The sequence below is a fragment of the Ornithodoros turicata genome, chromosome 8 (assembly GCF_037126465.1).
Source record: "Ornithodoros turicata isolate Travis chromosome 8, ASM3712646v1, whole genome shotgun sequence".
In the NCBI taxonomy this organism is placed as follows: domain Eukaryota; kingdom Metazoa; phylum Arthropoda; class Arachnida; order Ixodida; family Argasidae; genus Ornithodoros; species Ornithodoros turicata.
The window spans coordinates 37,572,353-37,591,881 of record NC_088208.1 but is presented as its reverse complement, the minus strand read 5'-3'; the positions used below and the strand labels follow the sequence as shown (position 1 = coordinate 37,591,881).

Below are 19,529 nucleotides of genomic sequence, written 5' to 3'. Positions count from 1 at the left end.
ATGCATCCTTGAGCGCAAATCTGCATCTGAGCAAAAAAATCTGCATCCTTGAGCGCATTTCGAAGTTTTCATGCGAAGCTGGATTCAATCACTGATTTTACGACTTCAACGTACGGGAATGCGTACCCGATTGAGTTTCGGATACTTGCTTCTTTTTATTTATCCTCTTCGTTTTATTTTTTTATTTTTTTTCCTTCTGACTTTCCCTTTAATGGAGTAGCTGAACTTCGAAATTTTTCTAGCATTACAGAAATTGAAATATTTCGGGTTTGAATAATATTGAATGGATTTTATAGGTTCGTTTTTCTAACCGTTTGAATTCCTTTTGATGTATATTATTTCTTCCGCGTGTAGTTCATTCTCGGGGTTGTCTTAATGGCACCTTCTGAAATTACTGCGGTGTGAACAGCACTTGACCGAGTCTTTTATCAATTATGCTTGTTCCGTACAATGGATTGTACTTACCATCCGTGAATATTTAAAAAAGCGACTGTTGCTGGTAGCCGTGCGCTGAAAAGTTATGAGGGATAATGGTTCCTGTTAGTATAAGTTGCACTTCTATCTCTCTTTAGTGATAGATGCCGTTCCGGTAGCTATCCGTCTAACGCTATGTACTCAATATTATTGCCCTTGAGGAAGGTGACACTGTGACGTCACACGTCGACTGCGCTCAATTGGGTTTCGCGGCTGTTCAAACAGAAAAGGTAGAAAGTAAACAGTATAGTAAGGAAATTTTTCAGCCTCTCTGCACGGCTCATCGTTGACATACTTCTTGAGGGCAAGGATTGCATATTGGGTGTAATATCTGAAAGGAGAATAGATCCTCACAAATGTTTCCAGAGACAGGTTGTGAATGAGAGCTGGGTCAACGTAATGACCTCACACTGTTTGGCAGTGTGTTTGAAAGATGGCCCTGTCGGAGCCATTCGGCTTGCATTAACTGTGTCGATTACTACTCCGTGCGACTTCGTTCTCATGCGAGGATCACCTACAAAATGTACATTTTCTGCACTACACGCCATGCTTTTCTGAAAAAAAAAAAGTAGTAGAAAATCCAATTATCCTAAACCTACTAAATTTTGAAAACATACTTTCTCGCAGCAGAGATCATGACGACGCTCCGTCGTTACGCCCTTGCCTCTCTGCCGCTTCTTTTGCTTCTCGCACTTCCTGTGCTCTGTCGGGATGCCACTGTCCTCAACAGCGCTGGCCAAAGCCTGCAGGACATCCACGGAACAGCCAGCGTGGCTGCTGGTGCAGTTGCCGCCTCTACGCCAACTCGCGTCACCAACCCTCTATTGGCCCTCATGGAGCCTGCCCTTCCAGCACTGAAATATTTCCTTCCACTGGTGGCCCTGTTAGCCCTGCCAGACCTTCTCAGAGGCCTGGGCTTTGGAGCGTTCAACACCTTCGGCGCGAATGCTAGGGGACGCAGGTCTGCGCCTCCCATGACTGGTGAAGGGTTTGTGGAAGGCGCCCAGCAGATGCTGACCCTGATGAGCAGGGTCGACGAGGCCCTGCTCAGGTACCATAAGATTGAAGAAGGGCCCTGCAGGCTCAGGGCGCTGTGCGAGCTTCACCAGAAGGGATTAGGGCCACAGCTGGGAGCTGTGGCAAAGAATCTCGTCAATGTGCTAAGGTGAGTCCAATGTGATTTTTATTTAACTGGATTCATTACATGCAAGATAACAAAAAAAGGATCACAAGGGACACACCGCTCGCTAATTCGGACAATACATTATGATCGCCATCTATTGTTGCTTTACCATCGACTCTGCGTGAAGCTCGGACTGCAATTCTGCACCATATGATCTTTCTGTTCTGTGGGAGGAAAGCAGCAGCAGTAGTGTTATAACGGTGGACAGTCTTAATCTCCTCTTGTCGTCGTTATAGCTGGGATGTTCTTGATCACTCTCGGTAAACCAACAATCCTGTTATAGCGACGATCATAACAGATTGAGACCTCTTGTGTTATACTTGCGATACCACAGACTATTATGAATGACAGTGTGTGTTTTTGCGCAGGATGCAAACACGAACTCGCCGTGCTGGGATGCCCGAAGAAACCAGGACCGTCGTCAGGGATTTCCTCAAGGCGGCCGAATACGGCTTGGACCACAAAAACTGCACGAAGATCTATGCTGACTGTCCAGACCTGTCGACGTAGCACGTGCCATATTTAATTGATGTCTCAAATCTGAGCTTCATGCGCGAAGATTTGCGGTTGCGACCTCAGCACGCTGAGGAAACCAAGCAACATGTGAACGATAGTCTAGCAAGGAACGATACCGTCATAAAATTGCCAGCACACGGAGAAGAAAAGGAGGGGGCACTCGCCGTATTTGATGGTGCCTTTGCTGGTCGCTAGAGGGCAGAGATGTATCGGTGACTTCGGGTGACTTGTCATTGGCAATATCATTATGGTCATTTGAATATGAACTTTCATGCTGCGGGGTAGTTCTCAACTATGCTGGGTTCTCAACTATCATCTGGCTACATTGATGTGCTTCAATGCTCATTGAATATGTTTGAGTTAAGTCCCACGTTGACAACCACATATTCTTCTTTAAGTCTTGCATTAGGCCGTTTGCGTGGATGTTATTCCACTACATAGCGAAAAGTGCACAGTCACTGTGCTACGTCAGGATTAGATTATGCGAGCCACAACGCACAGGAAAGTGGAAGGCACTTAGAGACAGGCACGAATACGCTGGTTAGGTAAAAGAAATAGGTTGGATAGTCTTATCGTTTTCAATGAGAATATACGTTGTGGTCTTCCGGCCACCGCTTTTGTGGTCACGTGGCTTATGTGCGTGATGACACTTGTAATGACGTGCCCCCAGGACAGGACATGAGTGCGCTCGTGATTGCATAACCTCATTATCCTTACCATTATCCTCAATGTATCCTCGATGTACCCTCGATGTGCCCCGTGGATGTCGACGAGGGAAGCCATATTAACACAAAAAATATTTGATTCCTGTATTTGGTGCGGTCCAACCCAATGTACAACGCTATCGCATCCATGCTAGACCAGTATCCAACGCGTGCTTTATTCTGATATCCAACAGAGTCCGTTCCGCGCTTCACTGCCAACAGAACCAGATACTATGGTATGACTATTGTAGGAATATATGTTTCCCTGTCACTGGCGTGTGGGATATAACGTGCGTACCATTCGTTACCACGCTGATGCCCACGGCGACGTGAGCTTCGGAGATGTGACGGCGTCTCATTTCGCCACTTCAAGTAGAAAGCCAAATGCTGGCAACGTGTCGTGGATACGTGGGTAAGATCTGCTGCTACCGACGAACACGTGCAGCATAAACGTTCTGTGTAACCGACAGCACATGCCCATGAGTGAAAGTGTGCGGAGATCGTTTTGTGAAAATGTGCGATACTTTTTTATTTTGTCCACTGCTTCTAGAAGCATGGGTATGAAACTCTTATGGCGATAAAGTGGAGGTATTATTACGGCCAGGTTGAGCTAGAAGAGCTCTTGGTCCATCGCAGTATTTAGGCATTTGCCTTGTCACATATGTTATATGTCCATCTCACATTTAATTCTGTACATAGTTTCGGCAGGTCGAGACATTAATGTGTATAATGAATGAAGTCACTAAACCCAACATATTTTCATTAAAATGGGTGTCAAGATCAGGTGTCTGTGTACTGTAGGTTACTTTGGTTGCACTGCCTACTACAAGCTTACTACAGGGTGTGTGCAGAAAAACGTAACCCGCATTTAGGCACATAGCTTGTTGTCTACCTAACCAACGAACTTCCGGTGGCGCACGATGGCGCATCTATGCGTGCGAAATCTGCAGAAAAATCGTGGAAGCCATACTCAGCTTAAAAAATAGACAGAGCAACGAAAACTTTGGCCTCCGTGCATCAGAATAGGGCAACATGGCGGACGCAGGAGAGTTCTGTTCAAGTACCGCTAGGGGAGCTATCGGTGCAGAAATCGAAACGATGTCCCACATGGATGCTCATCGGTAGTACCCCTAGCGGTGCCTGCACATAACTCTCTTGAGACCGCCATGCACTACATTGCACTGTCATGACCGCCCTATTCTAATGCATGGAAGCCGATGTTTTCGCGCTCTGTTTATCTTTTTTTTTTTTACGCTGAGTATGGCTTCCAGGATGTTTTTGTAGCTTTCGCACGCATAAATACGCCATCGTACGCCACCGGAAGTTCCTCGGGTAAGTATAGACAACGAGTTACATGTAAAAATGCGGGTCACGTTTTTCTGCACACACCCTGTAGAATGGGTCTGCGTTCATAGACAGGTGTATAGCTGAAACGACATTATGGGAAATGAGCCACAGATGCCCTATATCGCCTGCAAAGGGTGTAAGCCGATATCACCTTACGTAAGTATTCCAAAATGTAGTAGAATACGAGGCTGACAGTCTTATTCTTGCTCTGACTTCAGAGATTCCTTGTGTCAAACGTGCTAACAAGGGGTCCTTTCTTGTTGCTTCAGTTACGCAGTTGTCTCCATTCTAGAACCTATGTACAAATTCAATAACTACATCGCTACAGTCGACCGCTCTGTGTATGTAGCTCACTCGGACCACTCAAGGGATGCTTGGAGGTGGTCCAGCGCGCCCTTGAGTGGAGGGAGCGTGTGACGTCGCTCCTGTCATTGTTGTTGTCATCATTTTGTTTCGCAACGTACCCCGAAGTGTCTGGGACAGCCTTTCCCTTGCGTCTTGTTCTTCTGGGCACTGTGTAAGTACGTGCAATACGTACTTGCAGAATACGAGAGCAGATCCAGTTACAGACAGGTGACTGGGTATTCCACGCACCCCTGAGCCATAGTGTGTCCACTCCCGTTCGCTGCTAGGGTGTCGCCCCGGTCAAGAAATACATCGCCCTGCTTGTTCCGTAAGGTGTTGGCGAGATCTGTACATCAATGGCTACATGCTAAGGCAGATTGTCCTTGCAACAGGAAGCTCACTAAACCACCATGGTCAATTTAATAATATAACATGATAACATAAAAAATCCGCCTCGCACTAGTTGAGAGTCCAACAGCCTTTTGGTAGAGCGTCATTTCTAGCACACTCGCACTACCGACACCAAATGCCTCAAGCCTTTTGTTAGCGGAAGTTTCGAGTATTTGCAAGGACACCGTCGTGAAGAGCATGCCAAGAGAAGCTTAGCACAAACAGACGCAGGCGCTGTTATTTCCTGCTGACGAGGAGTTTACACTCGCCTCGAGCTTCCGGCTGGAGAATCCTTCTTGTTTGCTATTGGGCACTCCCTCTTGGGTACGTCAAAGAAGGGATATTCTCCCTGAATGAGAACTTCAAAGTCCCTGTACCGTATCTCTTTACCGAGATAAGGGACGTAGATGCAGCGATGAGACGGAATTATCTTTCCGGGAGTAAGTTCACCCTTGTGCATGTGGCGGCCGACGTAGATGAGCTCTCCCATCGCAGTCCTGCCACCGACGATGGCGTTGCGCGGAATCACGCATCCTCCCATTCGAACCTAGGATTCAGATAAGTTAATTCAGATAAGATAAGACATAGGACAGAATGCAACATAACAACTGCAAGTGCTTGTCCGCGTCAGTTGTGTTTCCTCCCGTGTCTTCTGCAATCAGCATGGATTTGGAGCAGGATTCAGAATTGACAACATCAGGATGTATAGTGCTGCAGTGAAGCGCTTGCGGGGTGCAACTATATCAAGTGCCGCCAGTTTTATGTGAACCTGTTTATGATGAGTATGGGTCTGGTTCCTATACCCGTTTTTATTTGGACACCTAGTATGCAGATTATGCACACACATAAGAGTCTTTGTTCCTGGCACTGAAGAGGTGGTACAGAAACGCGGAATATAGAGCCACAGGGATAGACAAGGTAACAAACAACTTTATTGCGAGATGATGAATGGGGGGTTTCATCGCCAGGGGGCGATACTCTACCCCATTGCTGGTGGTGATAGGCAGTGCTCGTGGTGATAGACATGATAGACAAAGCACACAACGCGTGTCCTATCTATATCTGGGGTTCTGTGATTCTCAGTGTCCCCGTCTCTTTGTACCGTCTCAGCAGCGCCAGGAACTTTTGTCTTTTTGGAACAAAGTCTTTTGTACCTGAGTGCCAACTGGCCCTTCCTCGGGCTTTGCCCCTATTGCTCGGTGCTCGCTACAAAAAAAGGTGCAGAACCTCAGAAAGGTTCATTTCGGCACCATTTTGTCTAAATATGGCATCGCGGGATCAAAGAAATTTACCGTAATATAGTCTATGCTCTACATATATGGCTGCGACAAGTAGGGCATGACCGTCTTCGTACCCAGTGGTAGCTGAGATTTGAGGACCGTGTGAGCACCTCGTACACGCTGCTCGAGTACTCTGCCTGGTCCAAGGAGACAAAGCACAGACGTGCCGAAGGCAGTAGTTTGCCTGGAAGGAGATTTCCCCGGAAATTTACTCGGGCTATGTAGAAAGGCTCTCCGTGCAGGTTCTGGCCTCCAACCATGGCATGACGAGGGACACCGCCATCGCTGCTCCGAACCCACTCATCTGTTGGGAAAGAAGGGTTTATAAGATAAGCCTGCTTCTAAAGGTGCGTCCTCACGATTCCGATCGGTCTTGCGTGTCGGCTTTCTCGGTGCGCTTTGCCTACGGCTCACTTTGTCAATCGGCAGAGTGAGGACGTACCTTAAGAGAACGATAAAGGCCTTCGTGAAAGTTTGCATTTCTCATTGTCGAGATGAAGGATAACCGTATGCCACCGCAAAAATCCGTCAACTGCTGCACAAACGATCACGTTTGACGTCAAACTGAAGGTCCTACAACACGCTGAAGGTGTCATTGCCAGAGCAGCAGAAATACCGAAATAAAGGAGAAATGCAGAAGACCAGCTCCCGTGGCTCAGTGGTTAGCGTGCTGGCCATATCACGTGGAGACTGGGAGGTACCCGGGTTCGAATCCCGGCGCCGGCTGTACTGTCTGAGGTTTTTCCTGGGTTTTCTTCAGGCGCTTTCAGACATATGTCGGCACACAGTTCCCTTAGAAGTCGGCCCAGGATGCACATTCCCCAAGGGCGTCAGTCGTGACGTTGCCCACCTGTGTGAGGCCGACAACGGCGAGCCCTTGCACCACCACCACAGCAGAAATACATTTAAGTCATCAAGGAATTGAAAATATGGCAGTGGTCGAAAAGCTATAGTCTCGCCATGGTTGCTTTCTAACATTTCCACCGGCATCGGCGAATGGATTTCGTAGTATCTCTTGAGCAATATACGAAGGGTTCACTCGGGAAGTTGCATCGAGAAGAGGGCTGTAGACCCAACATTTCAATTCGGTGAGATCACACATAGTTCTATGGTTCTGTGGGTCTCCACCTCGCCTATGATTGGATATTAGCAGAAATACTACGTTTACTACGAGTTTATTATATATATATATATATATCTCGATATAACGAGCCATAGTTCCCGCACGGAAACGGCAGACACAGCGTCGTAGCAACATAGACGCAGTGATATGACATGGTGACAAATACCACATTTGCTTTAGGCTTCAGCAATTTCGAAAAGGTTCTCTCTGTAGGTAGCCCTACACTTAACCGACTTATTGAGTGCGATGGAATCCCCCCCCCCCCCCCCTATGCGAGCAGCGCGGAAGCTAACCACACAGTTGTACGTTGTCTTGGTGTGCGTAAGTGCTTCTTTGTGCTTCTAGGAACCACAGTGTGCCGCGCGAGTGCACTGTGTTCTTGGAGACATTGCGTTCGTTGTAGTATAAGTTGTGTCCCTATAGGAGTGTTGCATTCAATGGATATCCCTTTGCGATGTGTGGTTCACTGTCATTCAGCAACTTACCGGTCAATTCCGAAGACTCGTACTCGGACTCGCTTTCTACGTGTCTTCTACTGCGGTCCGACATTGACATGACGAAGGGACCGCACGAATCTCACAATTTTTGCGCAGCGCCGGGCGACAGCCACAGGCTCTGCGACCCGCGCATTGCACTTTGTCTTTCTTCTTGAGCACATATGCGATGATGCACGTTGATGTCGATGTGTGTTGATTTGCCTGAGTGGACTGGTAGGCCGTTAGTCCAATATTGTAGCGTGATTGGATCATGTGATTGCCGCGAGATGTTTTGAGCAGTATTTTGAGAATAGTACGCCCCTGGCGGCACACGGCCTTGTTGCGTTGAAGTTTCGGGGTCGAGTACTAAGTGATGCACTACAGATGCACCAAAGAGAAACAATGGGAAGAAATGACACGTGAACAGCGGATAAGGTTTGGCTTTCGAGCCCTTCAATTCGCCGTGGGAAAGCCACGCATAAGTGGACGCTACAAAAATGTATTTACTATAAAAAAATTTCTCCTCTTTTTTCCTTGCAAACAACAAACAACAATTTATTGCGAAACTTTTTATTATTAAAAGTATATCCTACAAAGCACGCACTGGCAAAGACAGTACAATATCCACTCATATCGATGACATATTGCGCTAGCGCACATGGGGTGAATGCGGGAATAAATAATAGATGTAAGTTGGAAAAAAAAAACGACGCCAAACAAGAGCCCTATATCGGGGCAATAAATAAATAAATAAATAAACGAGTTGCACATTGCATACTAGAAGACAAGGAGGAGGAATTCTTACCGGACGGTTTCAAACAGACGAAAAATCTGAAAGAACCCTTCCTTCATTTCCCTTTCCCTGTGGAACGTGGCTCTGTGCACTAAGACGCTTTGCTTATCAGGGCTGTCACAGATTCGCCCTGGTGTTGCCATTATTTGCGTCTCTCTACCCATCCTCATCCTGATTATAGATTGATAGAAAATCCAGCGAACGGGTAAGGAAACGTTAGCCCATATTTCGGACAGAGGCTAGTCCAGACGAAGGCTATTCGAAATATCGTCCGGTCTTGTCCTGAGGTCTCTACCCATAAAGGTACTGTAAAGCATCTGAGCCACAATCCCAGAAGATGCGTCTTTGTGTGTTACTGGATAGCCCTCAGCACTCTTACGTCACAATTTTTGTTCCAACTGCTCTCATAGTTTTTGAGAAAATAAATTAAAACTGAAAATTGCGGGCAACACTGTGTCGAAGTCGCCGCCAACTGCGCATTGCTCGTCAAGTATGGCGGTAAAACTACATTGCATGCTCATAACAACGTGTCCAGAACAGAAGAAGTCGGCTACTTGTTGGCTACGTAGCCGTCGAGAGCAGCAAGCTAGGCGGGATCGGGAACATAGATCACTGTTTGCTTGACGAATTGGAGATTATTTCCCACCAGACGTCCCCTCGAGCCATTTTACCGCAATTTTACTAGCAAATTAAAAATACTGAGCTTTCCCTGTCACATGTATAACTTGTTTTGCATGGTTTACAAGCGTGAAGCTGCTGAACTACGCCGCCAACAAAACCTGTCTGTCTGCTGCTTTACGGTACCTTTAACTCATCCTGATTGGTCATCTGTGCATCTGCGCACTGACATCGTTTCGTCAGGTGGCGTCACTGACGACATACTCTGTAGGAATCTGAGTACAAGCTTTCCCACGAGAAGTTGCAAGTTGTTGGTGTTCTACTGGGCATTAGCCGGTTGCACAGTATAAAGTTTGCCGTATAACACATCTTACAGGGTGTAAGATAACCACGAGCAGCAAATAGCCTCACAGCGGAACAACAGTCCGTTGGGTCGACGCCCATGATGACACGCCCTGCACGTGCACGACGTCGCATGCTTTCTTCAGAGAGTCTTCAATCGGTGCAGAGGTGACGCACGTTGAATTCGTCCGTGGCGTACTACTGTGGTTTCTTGCGTGGATCTCTTGGGGCGGTAAGAGGAGTGTCGCAGGAGTAATTTGTATGACATCCACGTTGCTTTTGGAGTCCGTCTCTGGCTGCTCTGAGAAAGTCCGTGGTAGGTCCGCTGCCCATGGCGCTTGATACACCCCTGAAATAGTTTTTTTTTTCTTCTCAAATAATTCATAAACTGCATTATATAGGTAACTGCTCGTGCTTTGCTTCTATAATATATAAACGATTATATTCCAATTTACGTATATTACGTATATTCCAATTCCAATGCTGTTCCAATTTACGGTGATTGCTTACAGTTTACCGGAGCCGTTTTGACCCGGAAAAGTTCATGTCCGCACATATCTGCACAATAGCCTATAGGACGCTAATTGAAGCTAACCAAGCGTCACTAATATTCAGAAGAGACGCTGCTGCGTAAACACCTTCACTCACGCGTGATGGCGCAACGTACAGGCCCGATAAGTGAGCTGATCCGTAATGTTGTACCATATATATATGCTCCTTACACAAAGAGAAGTGAGACGGCGTCATCCAGGGCCCTCATGTCGGGGAGTAGTCCACTCTGAGAGGCTTGAGCGGTCAGTTGGCATACATACATCTTGCGGCAAGACTCGGACGCCTTGTCCCACCTTGTGAGTGCGTTGCGAAGAAGCTCCAAGAGTTGCTGGGTGTCCTCCGAACCCAGGAAGCTACCCAGACCGCTGTCACTCTTTGCTCCGGATGAAGACCTATTATACAGGCAACCAAAGCCACATAAGAGTCACGTGTTCCCTTTAGTCCGCGGACATGAACGAAGCGAAAGAACAGATGTGCGCATGCTGTAAGAAGTGTCCTCATCTGTCACCTTTTGTCCAACATTCTCAGTGGTAGTGGAAGTGCCATTACCTTAGCAAGGTGATTGCCTTTGAGAACGTGTATCCCATGTAGAGAGTGTCGGTAAAAGTGAGCATGATGGAACGCCACGGAACGAGAGACATGAACGATGTACGTGTCGAGTGTCCCGTGGCATTAACATGGATCTGTGGCGCCCGCTCTGCACTGGAGCCAGAAGTACATACCTTTTTCGCCGGAATAGGCTGCTGAAGAGGCCAGCTAGAGGAAGGCCACCTCCAGTTCCCAGCAGGGCAATGACGGCAGGAATTACTGACAGACCGTAGAGGACGCCGCCTACTAGAAGACCACCCAAACCTGCAGTCGCTGCAGGAAGCGCGCTAACGAGTGCTTGTCTCCTCTGTGCATCAAGCGGACCACGGAATCCTAGCGTGCTGTTGCTGTACGCTTGTACCTGACTGTAAGCGCAACAGAGAGCACAGACGACCAGGAGGAAACGGTGATATTCCATGACTGCGAGGGAGAAGATAAGGTCGCGCTTTAAGTCTGACATAACAAGACAGCGCTTGGCTTAGTTGTTCTTACAACATGCATCGATGTTGTAAAGGTGCAACAGCAATGTCATGCCTCGAATAGAAAGCATTTGCTTCGAAGATACAGGCACACTGTAAGGCACAGTGTTAGCATCGACTGTGATGGTTTTTTCTCCTGTCCTACCTCCATATGCCTAATTATATGTATATATATTAAATAACCTGGGTCGCCTCGCGCCGCTGGCTGTGTACAGAAAACAATGCATGCGCTACATATCCGCCAGAATATTTCTTAGCACGAGTACGAAACTTGGTTTATGATACTTCTATTGAATTCCATGGCACTTTCAGCACCTGGTCTGGACCTAACAAGTTTAGCTAACGATCGTTTTGTCTTTCCTTCTGTCTAAGGTTTCTCTTGGTTTGCAATGTACTAGCTCATCTACTCCCTTGCACATTAGCCGAAAACTTAGTTATTTCACTCTTTCAGCATCTTCTTAAATGTCTTTAAACCGCAAAACTCCGATATGTATTAACTCACACCATGTTTGCTATAAGCATTTTGACATGCTTCTTTGAACAAGAATATTATTCTTTCTCAAAAGTAAATGAAATACTAATACGTAATATTCAACCCTCCTGCAATTCTGTGGCTACATAAAGTCAATGAAATCCTGAACATTGTACAACAAAACACCTGTGCTTACCCACAGACGATCCAGGATAGCGACCACGACCAGACCGTTATGTCCACGATGCAGCACAGCATCAAGGACGAATGTGCGTGAAGAACACTATGCTCTTTCTTTTAGACGTGCCCTGCTTTATAAAGTAGACGTAGCGGAAAGAAGATTCGGCCGGATGAATCTGCAAGCAGGGCCATTCTCCGGCGCCAGGGACCCGGGACGGGTGGCGATCATGCAGGTGACATCTTCCGTCGCGCCCACGTGTTGCATATCATTTCGGTGACGTCATTACACCCCGCTACACTGCCAATACCAGATCCAAAAGAACCTCTTTGTTACCCCACATAATGATTTGTATGATTTTCCTTTGTATCCGGAATGCTATTGCACGTTTTAGCATCACAATACTTCTGTGCCATCCGTTCAAAGTAAAGCAAATTCGACAAAAGCGAAACGGTGCTGACAAGCTCGTGCTCTCGGGTTTATTTCGCTGTAAAGAAAATTCATCTCGCTTCCTCCAGACAAAGTTAATCAACCTGGTTCAGAGCATGGGCGTACCGAGAGTGGTGCGAGGGTGGCCGTGACCCCCCCTAACTCCATGGTCGTTTGTGAAAGTAGTGCGCTCTTTAATCATAGGTCGTAATGATTATTCTCAGATGTCATGATGGGAACCTATGAACACCCACACACTGCGCAACGTCCACCCCCAGAAAAAGATGTGGTAGGGGAGTGGGGGTTTGCACTCTTGCTTCCCCCCCCCTGGAAGCGCTTTACTCCCCTTGGAAAGAATCCTGGGAACGCCCATGGTTCAGAGTCTCCTTACTAAGCAAAAATATTTATGCTGTCAGTGAGCATTACGTGCTCCCGCGAACTTTGGAAAGAACGCGCAAAACTTCATAGTTTCGGATTTTTCCAGAATAGGTGACGTCACCACGAGCTGCGGCGTCTGTGTCTTAGCAACACGCCTGCACTTCTCGGTCACCGCTCTCTGCCCCACGTGGGAAAACTGCCAGCAGGTGTAGCATAGCTGAGCTGTAGTGAGGAGACAGAAATTGACCGTGCAGGGATGTTGTTGCCAGACGGGTGGTAGACCGCGCACACTGTGACGTCATACTTCTCAAAACTATAATTTAATTTTATGATACTTCCCCATCAGAAAGAGGAACAATAGTTTGGGGGAATGCAATGTAAAGCTCGTGGTTTGCAATGAAAAAAAAAAACAAAAGAAAAAAGAAACAAACAGTAGGATTCTTTCGACAAGAGATTTAAGCCCTAGCCAACCCTCAGCCCGCCATAGAGCCACAAACCATTAGTGAATGTGACAAACCGGTAGATTACTTCATTTGTTTGCTTTGCTCTCTACACAGGCTGATCTAATATTGGGAAGCAGAAAGTATACGAAGAGTGTTGGTAGTCCGTTGATAACGTCACTTCCGAAATACCGTGGCTACACTCTACAGCACCCAATCAATGAATAACGCTGAGTCATGGACGCTGTGATTAGTCCCGGAAGGTATAACTTCTCAGGTCACATTAGCGAGTGTTGGTAGACCGCTATCAGTAGCCCGGTAGGCTACTGCGTCTACCGCACCCTATCAACAGATAAGATGCTGAGTCGCTCTCTGTCATTGGTTCCGGTTTGTAAGATAGCCTCCCAGTCAGTTTGTCAATGGTTTACAAACACTCTCTATTATTTGTACAGCACCTGGAGATTATGATTGAAGTGCCCACCAGTGTTTTCATCAACACACACTTATCAGTTCACGGTATCTTCATGTGGTTATTTTTTTAAATTGCTTTTGCATTATCTCTAATGTCTATGCTCAGTTATTTCTGGCACCTGCTTCTGCTTGCAGGCACAACTTAAACAAAGTGTTCTGCTTCAGAACAATGTTTATGCAAATATTCTTGATCAAGTAGTTCCCATCGATAAGCCGAAAGAGTGGAGAGAAATACAAAGCAGTTGTCCATACCATTCTGGTCTGCAAAGGGTCCATGCCCAAATAGTATTCAGGGGATTAAAGACACTACTACACCGTCTCATGAGCCATTCACAGACTAATCGTGGATATAAAATGTCATTTTGCAAATATCGGCACTGACAAGCGAGTACGAAACAAACTATCACGAGCTCTTCCATGCTCCAATGATGGCCTTACCGTTGCTTCATGCAGTTATTACCCACAGAGTGTTCAACATTTCTTGTACTCTGCGTCAATTCCAACACCCCCCAGCAAAGTCGCTAAGTGCTACGTGTTTCAATGGGACAAGCATATTTTATTTTTTTCCTTCAACCATAATGATGTGATAACCAAACTTTGTCTTCACGGGTGGATCTGTGTAGACAGGGTTTCCTAGACTGCTGACAGGCAGAGCAAAAGCTGCATCCTGGAAAGGCCCCACCATGGATCCTCGGGTCATCCATCCCAAGTCGCCCTACATTGTACGAGCAGTGCAAAGGTGTGAGACCCATCTGCCAAAAGGGGTGCACAGCACACTCGACTCACCCCTTGCCGAGCTTTGTCTTCACTGTAGGTAGCAGCAACCTCGTTGAATTTCATGCCTCCCTTAATCTTCTCCAGTGCCTCGAGAGCCTTAGACTGTTTTTCGCACAAAATATGCCTAACCTGTCGCGTCATAAAGAGGCCATTGTGAGTTTCTACTCAGATTGTCAAGTGTACGAAGGTATATACATTAACGCTGCTTTTGTGCAATGAATTTTCTGTGACTCTCACAACAGTTCTCCACACTGTAATCAATGAGCAGATCGTTTCTTCATCACTTCCAATCTCTTCGGGTATTCACCTTCGCACAAAGCATCAGAAGGTCTGCACTACAGCGGCACTTTGGTGGTGTTCTCGTTACGGCACTAGTGCAGAGGTGCACCTGCACTGCTGAAGTGGTGCTATGTGACTCCATGGCGACGCAGAGGGAAGGTTTGAATTCTTCTCAGCGTCACCATGTACTGGTTCACATAGTGCAGGTGAAGCGAATGGAACTTCTGCATCTCCATGTGTTCTACTGGCTTTTAGCCTCTCCTTTTGCAATACTCATTGAAGATAAGTGTAGTACTTGTAACTACACGAATAAAATAAATTCAATGCACAAGAAGATCAGTAGTACGTTTACCTTGACGGCAGTTCCACCCTTGCTCTGTTTGCCCTTCGCTTCTGAATCGTCCCCTTTAGCTGCAGCGGACTTCCCACCAGATTTTCCTGCTTTTGCATCTCCTTTGCCTTTTGGTGCCATTCTGTGAACAAGTTCATTCTGAAACACCCACACACTCTCACTTGCCTCATGTTATGACACAGAGTTAATATAGGAGGATTATGAAGCATCCGCATCATACGCAGTGTTCAGAATTGTCGGCACCTAAGTAAGGTTTACCTTTACGGTGTCATAACACTGCGTAGTGCTGTCCTGAAATGTCATAGCATTGTGTTTGCATTATCAGCATATTATCAGCTTGGAGGCTCGTACAAAGCTTCTAATGGAGGTGGTATACGGTATGGAACGGTCGCAAACTGATTGTGGGCATTTTTTGCCAGTTCTTCCTGGTCTCTCCTGATCTGGATCGATGCCGCGTTTCCTCTCGTCCCCTATTCAAGTCGATCGGGCAATGAAAATTACAGGTGTACTCACATTTATAGCCTCATGCTATGGTCATACTGGTCATACAGTCATACAAACATAAACAATCTCAAAAGTGGCGCCCCTCGGCGTACGTGACTACTTTTACGTTTTTTCCGTTGCTGTCATTGTTTTACTACATAATTATATAACAACCGAATATCTCTAGACTACATTATTAAATAAGCGCTAGACCTGTGCGTTGCTGCCACTGACTGGCAGGCAGTAGCAGATTTAATAAACTTGCAAAACTTGTGCTTTGTGACGGCAGCTCTAGGTGGCGCAGGTGTAGTTCCTGCACTCCATTTTCTGCCCATGTTCACTCCGTGAGCATGGCTGATAATTCGAAGTTAATATACGGCGGCGTGTTTTTATTATTTTTAGCTTACAGTTTGCAAGATTTCTTCTTTAATCAAGATGAGAATGTTACCAGCCAGAAAGAAATTCCGAAGACCAGCTTCAAGACAGATTTTGCGAATCCAAAATTGAAGTTCCTCTACTGGTAAGCAACGCAATGAGCGAGCTATTTATCAAAAAACGGAGCTTTTGTGCGTTGAGAATCGGGATCGCTGCATTTCTGGTCGAGATAAAACTGAATACTGTGACACGAAATTATAGCAAGCACTTGTACGTGAAACGTGCTACTTTTTGTTGTGGTTCACAAGAAACGGATAGATACAGATTCATTGGTGGTTTGATAATTCAGGAAATGTGTCTGATAATTGAGCTCCGCCAGAAGTGGTTTGCCTTGAGAACGGAAGTACACAAATTAACGGACTAGAAACCTACCATTAGTGTGGCCATCGATGGGTCGCTGAACAATACACACAATTGATTATGTTTCATTGAGATGCTCGATAAACATGACCCTCAGGGTTTGTTGCGCAAGGCTGAATGTCATGTGTCTGGAAACAGGATATTATGGGAGCATAGTTGTAAAGCGTATTTTAGGAACATTGAGAAAACCTTTCTACAGCTCTCAACAACAATGCAGCGCTGAGCAGTTCAATTCAGAGACCCGCGTTATTCTTCAGCCGAGGTGTCGCAAGACACCTGTCCCAGCTGCAACATGATTTAGAATGTGTGTATGTGATTCTGGGTGTTTGCAGAACTGGGCTTGCTCAACCTACTGCACTGAATAACGCTTGACTTGGCACAGCTGTCACCGTTTTAATCCGTGCAAAATGAAAATACTCCGTTGCATGCATGTTTGCTTTAGTGACACAGAAACATTGGCTCCGTAACATGTTTCTAGATTGATGTGTATACAAACCATGGTATTTCATTTTGAAACGGTAAAAAAAAAATTTGAAAATGAATTTACTCTGATTTTGTATATAGCTGCGTGCTCCCGCCTGAATTCCGACGTCACTGGAGTGAGTTACGAAGACTGTCATAAAAATACGGTCTTCTGACTCGCGATCTGCTGCCGAACAGCCGCTAGCAACGTCTGCATTCATGCTTTCGAATCGCAACCAGTCTGATGACGTTGTCAGCTGAGCGATTGAGAATCTCGCCGGCAATGCCAATTACGTCACCGGGAGAGGGAAAGGCCATTTCCTGGCAGCAAGCTTTGAATATTTTTTTTTTGTGTGTGTATTTTATGAAAAAACAAACAAATTTTGCAAAAAAGTTTTGGTGTGTTGTTCTTGGAAGCCATCGGGGGCTCCATTCACGAGAGAATATAAATTTCTGATTTCGCGAAAGTGTGCTAGAATATTTGTTTATGAGGCACACAGTTGCAAGAATAAGAACGACAACTTTATTTGGTTGATGATTGGAATTGCCAGTTGTGATACTCGACTCTAATGCTTCTGGTGCCATTGCAAGAACACAGGGGTGCACATACAATGCAGAAAACATGATTTAACTTTGGCAGTCATATCCCTATCTCAACAGTACGTTCTTTCAACCAGCACATATGTGATTCATTTTCCCTCTCTAACATCGATAAATGACGAAAGAAATCTTGCACATACCAATTACCTCTCGGATGCGCCGACCATAACCTGAGAGTTGGCACACGACGACATGCTATCCCTCAGGGATAGTCCAGCGACATGGTTTGGTTTGTATTCACAGTTCTAAAAAGTGATTTCTGTTGCCCTATGAGCTCCGGCACGTCACATAGCATCTGTACTCCTTCGTCTCGCAGCTACTCGTGAGGTTACCGACGGGCGTATGAGCAGTACGCGGGGCTTCTTCAGGAGAAGTACCCCGCCCTGGCTCTGGAGGGGGCAGCCTTCCCACCCCCACCCCCTAGGATGCAACTTGCTCACGCCCTTGGTCTCCTCAAGCTGGGGGTCATCGCTCTGGTACTCCTCAGTGTGGACCCCTTCCACTCCCTTGGTCGCCCCACGCCATCCTTTGTTGGATGGATGCTGACTAACAAGGTCTGTAGAATCTTCATTCCGTGCAGTTGAAACGTGAACACACATGCACATACGTTAGGTGCTACGCAACAAGCATTTTGTACTTTGTTGAATAATAGCAGTTGAAGGCACAGCAAAACAACAGGTGATTCGCTTGAACACATAGTTTTGAATTCACTAGGTGCTCTCAGTTGCGGCTGCACTTAGAGAACGTAAGCAGAAACAGCAGTGTTTATTTACGGACAAAATAGTGATGTCCGTACGCCTTACGGAGTCGCATGGTTTCAAAGTGTTCGACTCCAACCCGCAAAACTAGAGTGTCGCGCGATTCCACAGACATAACTGTGCCCGTGCACACATCTAATTATTAGCTGGATGCACAAGGAGCATGGCTGAGTTGATACAGATTTTGTTCAGTGATGGCTTACGCTGAGAATTGAGAGGAGGTTGCATTCGGTCTCAGAATGCATTTGTGCGCTTGCGATCAGGTGATTATGTACTGAATCAGATTATGACAGAACTGACAATATTCATTGATCAGCTGAATGGATGTGTGGAATGATGAGTTCACCCTTCTGCATTTTTACAGCTGTACTCTTGCTTGATGGTATTCTTTGTGTGTGGAGCCATCGAAAGCAAATTAATATCCACGGGCGCTTTCGAAATCTACTTCAATGGTACGTTCCTCCAGACGATAGTTCTTCGGAGAGAGAGAGAAAAAAAAAGAGAAGTTCCCAAATGGAACTGGTTCTCTGTGCGTTTCCTGTGCAGATGTAAGAGTGTGGTCCAAAATTGAGACGGGCAGGATCCCGTCTCCACCAGAATTGTTCCAGATCATCGACAACCAGGTGTTCCTCAAGTCTCCCGTCCTGCCGTTGGCGGATACGTAGCACCGCGTCAGCACTTAGCTAAAGGTAAGAAACCACGGTGTCATTTTATTCCTCGTTGATCACTGACAAAAGGGATTGTTTAATCGACGTTCGCTATTTAACTGCTGTTCGATGGAATACATGCCGAGAGCAGACACTGAAGTGCTGGGAATTCATTGTCGCTAGAGCACTGATCTTTAAAATTTGTTGATGTGCTATAAAAGCACTATTCGGACGAATGAATTAGCCAAGTAGATTGGCGACCGATGGTGAGCGTGGTGGTATCTGTTTCATGGATGGGTTTATGCATGCTACTGTCCCCCTTAAGTAATCCTCCCTTGGTGCGCAGGTTGAAATATGTTTTTTCGGCTCAAACTAATTACAGAGAGAAAGCAACCCTGTGCCAGGATACCATGTAAAATCTCAAATGTGATTATGTCTTTTGTGTTATTTCAGGAGGTGCAATGTTTGTGCATGCACCAACCTCTCCACGTGGCTGCCCAGTGGGCTATCCTCTGTCACATGACACCTCCTGTGTCAAGCAGTCCCAAACTGCCAGCAGGAAGTCGAAGCTTCGCAGTCGAGACGCCTTGCCTGGTCAACACATCGAGAGGTTGTTCCGTTGCGCAGATGCGTTGTGAAAGTTTGGCACGCTAGGAGTCAGATGCGTGGGTGGCTTATTTATCGTTGGAGATTTTTCTGGTTTCTTTTTTTTTTTTTTAATAAATGTTGGAGACACTTTTCAGAGCTGGCAATATTATGAGAAATATTTCTCCTACAGATATATTTGATGTTTTCTTG

The 19,529-nt window shown here is 46.2% G+C and overlaps 5 protein-coding genes across 9 annotated transcripts in view; 2 read left to right on the top strand and 3 right to left on the bottom strand.

The window, feature by feature from the left end:
• LOC135367221 (uncharacterized) overlaps window positions 1-3,662 on the top strand; it is a 67,435-nt gene extending 63,773 nt beyond the window's left edge. For 3 of the 4 annotated variants that reach the window (XM_064600382.1, XM_064600381.1, XM_064600383.1), the window contains 2 exons: window positions 1,105-1,639; window positions 2,026-3,662. In XM_064600382.1, coding sequence (XP_064456452.1) covers window positions 1,110-1,639; window positions 2,026-2,167 — 672 coding nt within the window. In that variant the 5' untranslated portion in view covers window positions 1,105-1,109 and the 3' untranslated portion in view covers window positions 2,168-3,662. Of the gene's footprint in view, window positions 1-1,101; window positions 1,640-2,025 lie in introns of all 4 variants that reach the window. The other variant, XM_064600380.1, reaches the window with a different exon arrangement.
• Window positions 3,663-4,970: 1,308 nt separating this feature from the next.
• Window positions 4,971-8,022, bottom strand: LOC135366239 (uncharacterized). Its single transcript, XM_064598911.1, has 3 exons — window positions 7,848-8,022; window positions 6,314-6,543; window positions 4,971-5,506 (listed from the first exon to the last, which is right to left on the bottom strand). The coding sequence occupies exons 1-3, from the start codon at window positions 7,915-7,917 to the stop codon at window positions 5,219-5,221; spliced, it is 588 nt and encodes a 195-aa protein (XP_064454981.1). The 5' UTR covers window positions 7,918-8,022; the 3' UTR covers window positions 4,971-5,218.
• Window positions 8,023-9,789: 1,767 nt separating this feature from the next.
• Window positions 9,790-11,263, bottom strand: LOC135367598 (uncharacterized). Its single transcript, XM_064600887.1, has 5 exons — window positions 11,224-11,263; window positions 10,866-11,151; window positions 10,613-10,625; window positions 10,314-10,516; window positions 9,790-9,940 (listed from the first exon to the last, which is right to left on the bottom strand). Exons 1-5 carry the CDS (start codon window positions 11,261-11,263, stop codon window positions 9,790-9,792), a joined length of 693 nt encoding a protein of 230 aa, XP_064456957.1.
• Window positions 11,264-14,113: 2,850 nt separating this feature from the next.
• On the bottom strand, window positions 14,114-15,687 carry LOC135367225 (peptidyl-prolyl cis-trans isomerase NIMA-interacting 4-like). Of its 2 annotated transcripts, none has more exons than XM_064600387.1 (4): window positions 15,500-15,687; window positions 14,987-15,107; window positions 14,365-14,484; window positions 14,114-14,293 (listed from the first exon to the last, which is right to left on the bottom strand). In XM_064600387.1, the coding sequence occupies exons 2-4, from the start codon at window positions 15,104-15,106 to the stop codon at window positions 14,135-14,137; spliced, it is 399 nt and encodes a 132-aa protein (XP_064456457.1). In that variant the 5' UTR covers window position 15,107; window positions 15,500-15,687; the 3' UTR covers window positions 14,114-14,134. The 2 variants fall into 2 exon arrangements, with proteins under 2 accessions (XP_064456457.1, XP_064456458.1); XM_064600388.1 differs by lacking the exon at window positions 15,500-15,687 and adding an exon at window positions 15,245-15,490.
• Window positions 15,688-15,770: 83 nt separating this feature from the next.
• On the top strand, window positions 15,771-19,473 carry LOC135367222 (thioredoxin reductase-like selenoprotein T homolog CG3887). The gene is given in 5 exon segments (XM_064600384.1): window positions 15,771-15,989; window positions 17,643-17,880; window positions 18,449-18,536; window positions 18,631-18,773; window positions 19,185-19,473. Coding segments are annotated over 4 exon segments (615 nt in total). The 5' UTR covers window positions 15,771-15,819; the 3' UTR covers window positions 18,750-18,773; window positions 19,185-19,473.
• The last annotated feature ends 56 nt before the right edge of the window (window positions 19,474-19,529 follow it).

Bases quoted from the DNA above. Each gene is read 5' to 3' on its own strand.
- LOC135366239 (XM_064598911.1), bottom strand. From the start codon at position 7,917: ATGTCAATGTCGGACCGCAGTAGAAGACACGTAGAAAGCGAGTCCGAG. The intron at 6,544-7,847 runs GTAAGTTGCTGA...CTTTCCCAACAG, and splicing joins CGAGTCTTCGGAATTGACCG to ATGAGTGGGTTCGGAGCAGC. The intron at 5,507-6,313 runs GTACGAAGACGG...TCTGAATCCTAG, and splicing joins CAAATCTCAGCTACCACTGG to GTTCGAATGGGAGGATGCGT.
- LOC135367598 (XM_064600887.1), bottom strand. From the start codon at position 11,263: ATGACATTGCTGTTGCACCTTTACAACATCGATGCATGTT. The intron at 11,152-11,223 runs GTAAGAACAACT...TCTCCCTCGCAG, and splicing joins TTACAACATCGATGCATGTT to TCATGGAATATCACCGTTTC. The intron at 9,941-10,313 runs GTAAGGAGCATA...AAACTATTTCAG, and splicing joins GCCGTCTCACTTCTCTTTGT to GGGTGTATCAAGCGCCATGG.
- LOC135367225 (XM_064600387.1), bottom strand. From the start codon at position 15,106: ATGGCACCAAAAGGCAAAGGAGATGCAAAAGCAGGAAAATCTGGTGGG. The intron at 14,485-14,986 runs GTAAACGTACTA...ATGACGCGACAG, and splicing joins AGGGTGGAACTGCCGTCAAG to GTTAGGCATATTTTGTGCGA. The intron at 14,294-14,364 runs GTGAGTCGAGTG...CGTACAATGTAG, and splicing joins AAGACAAAGCTCGGCAAGGG to GGCGACTTGGGATGGATGAC.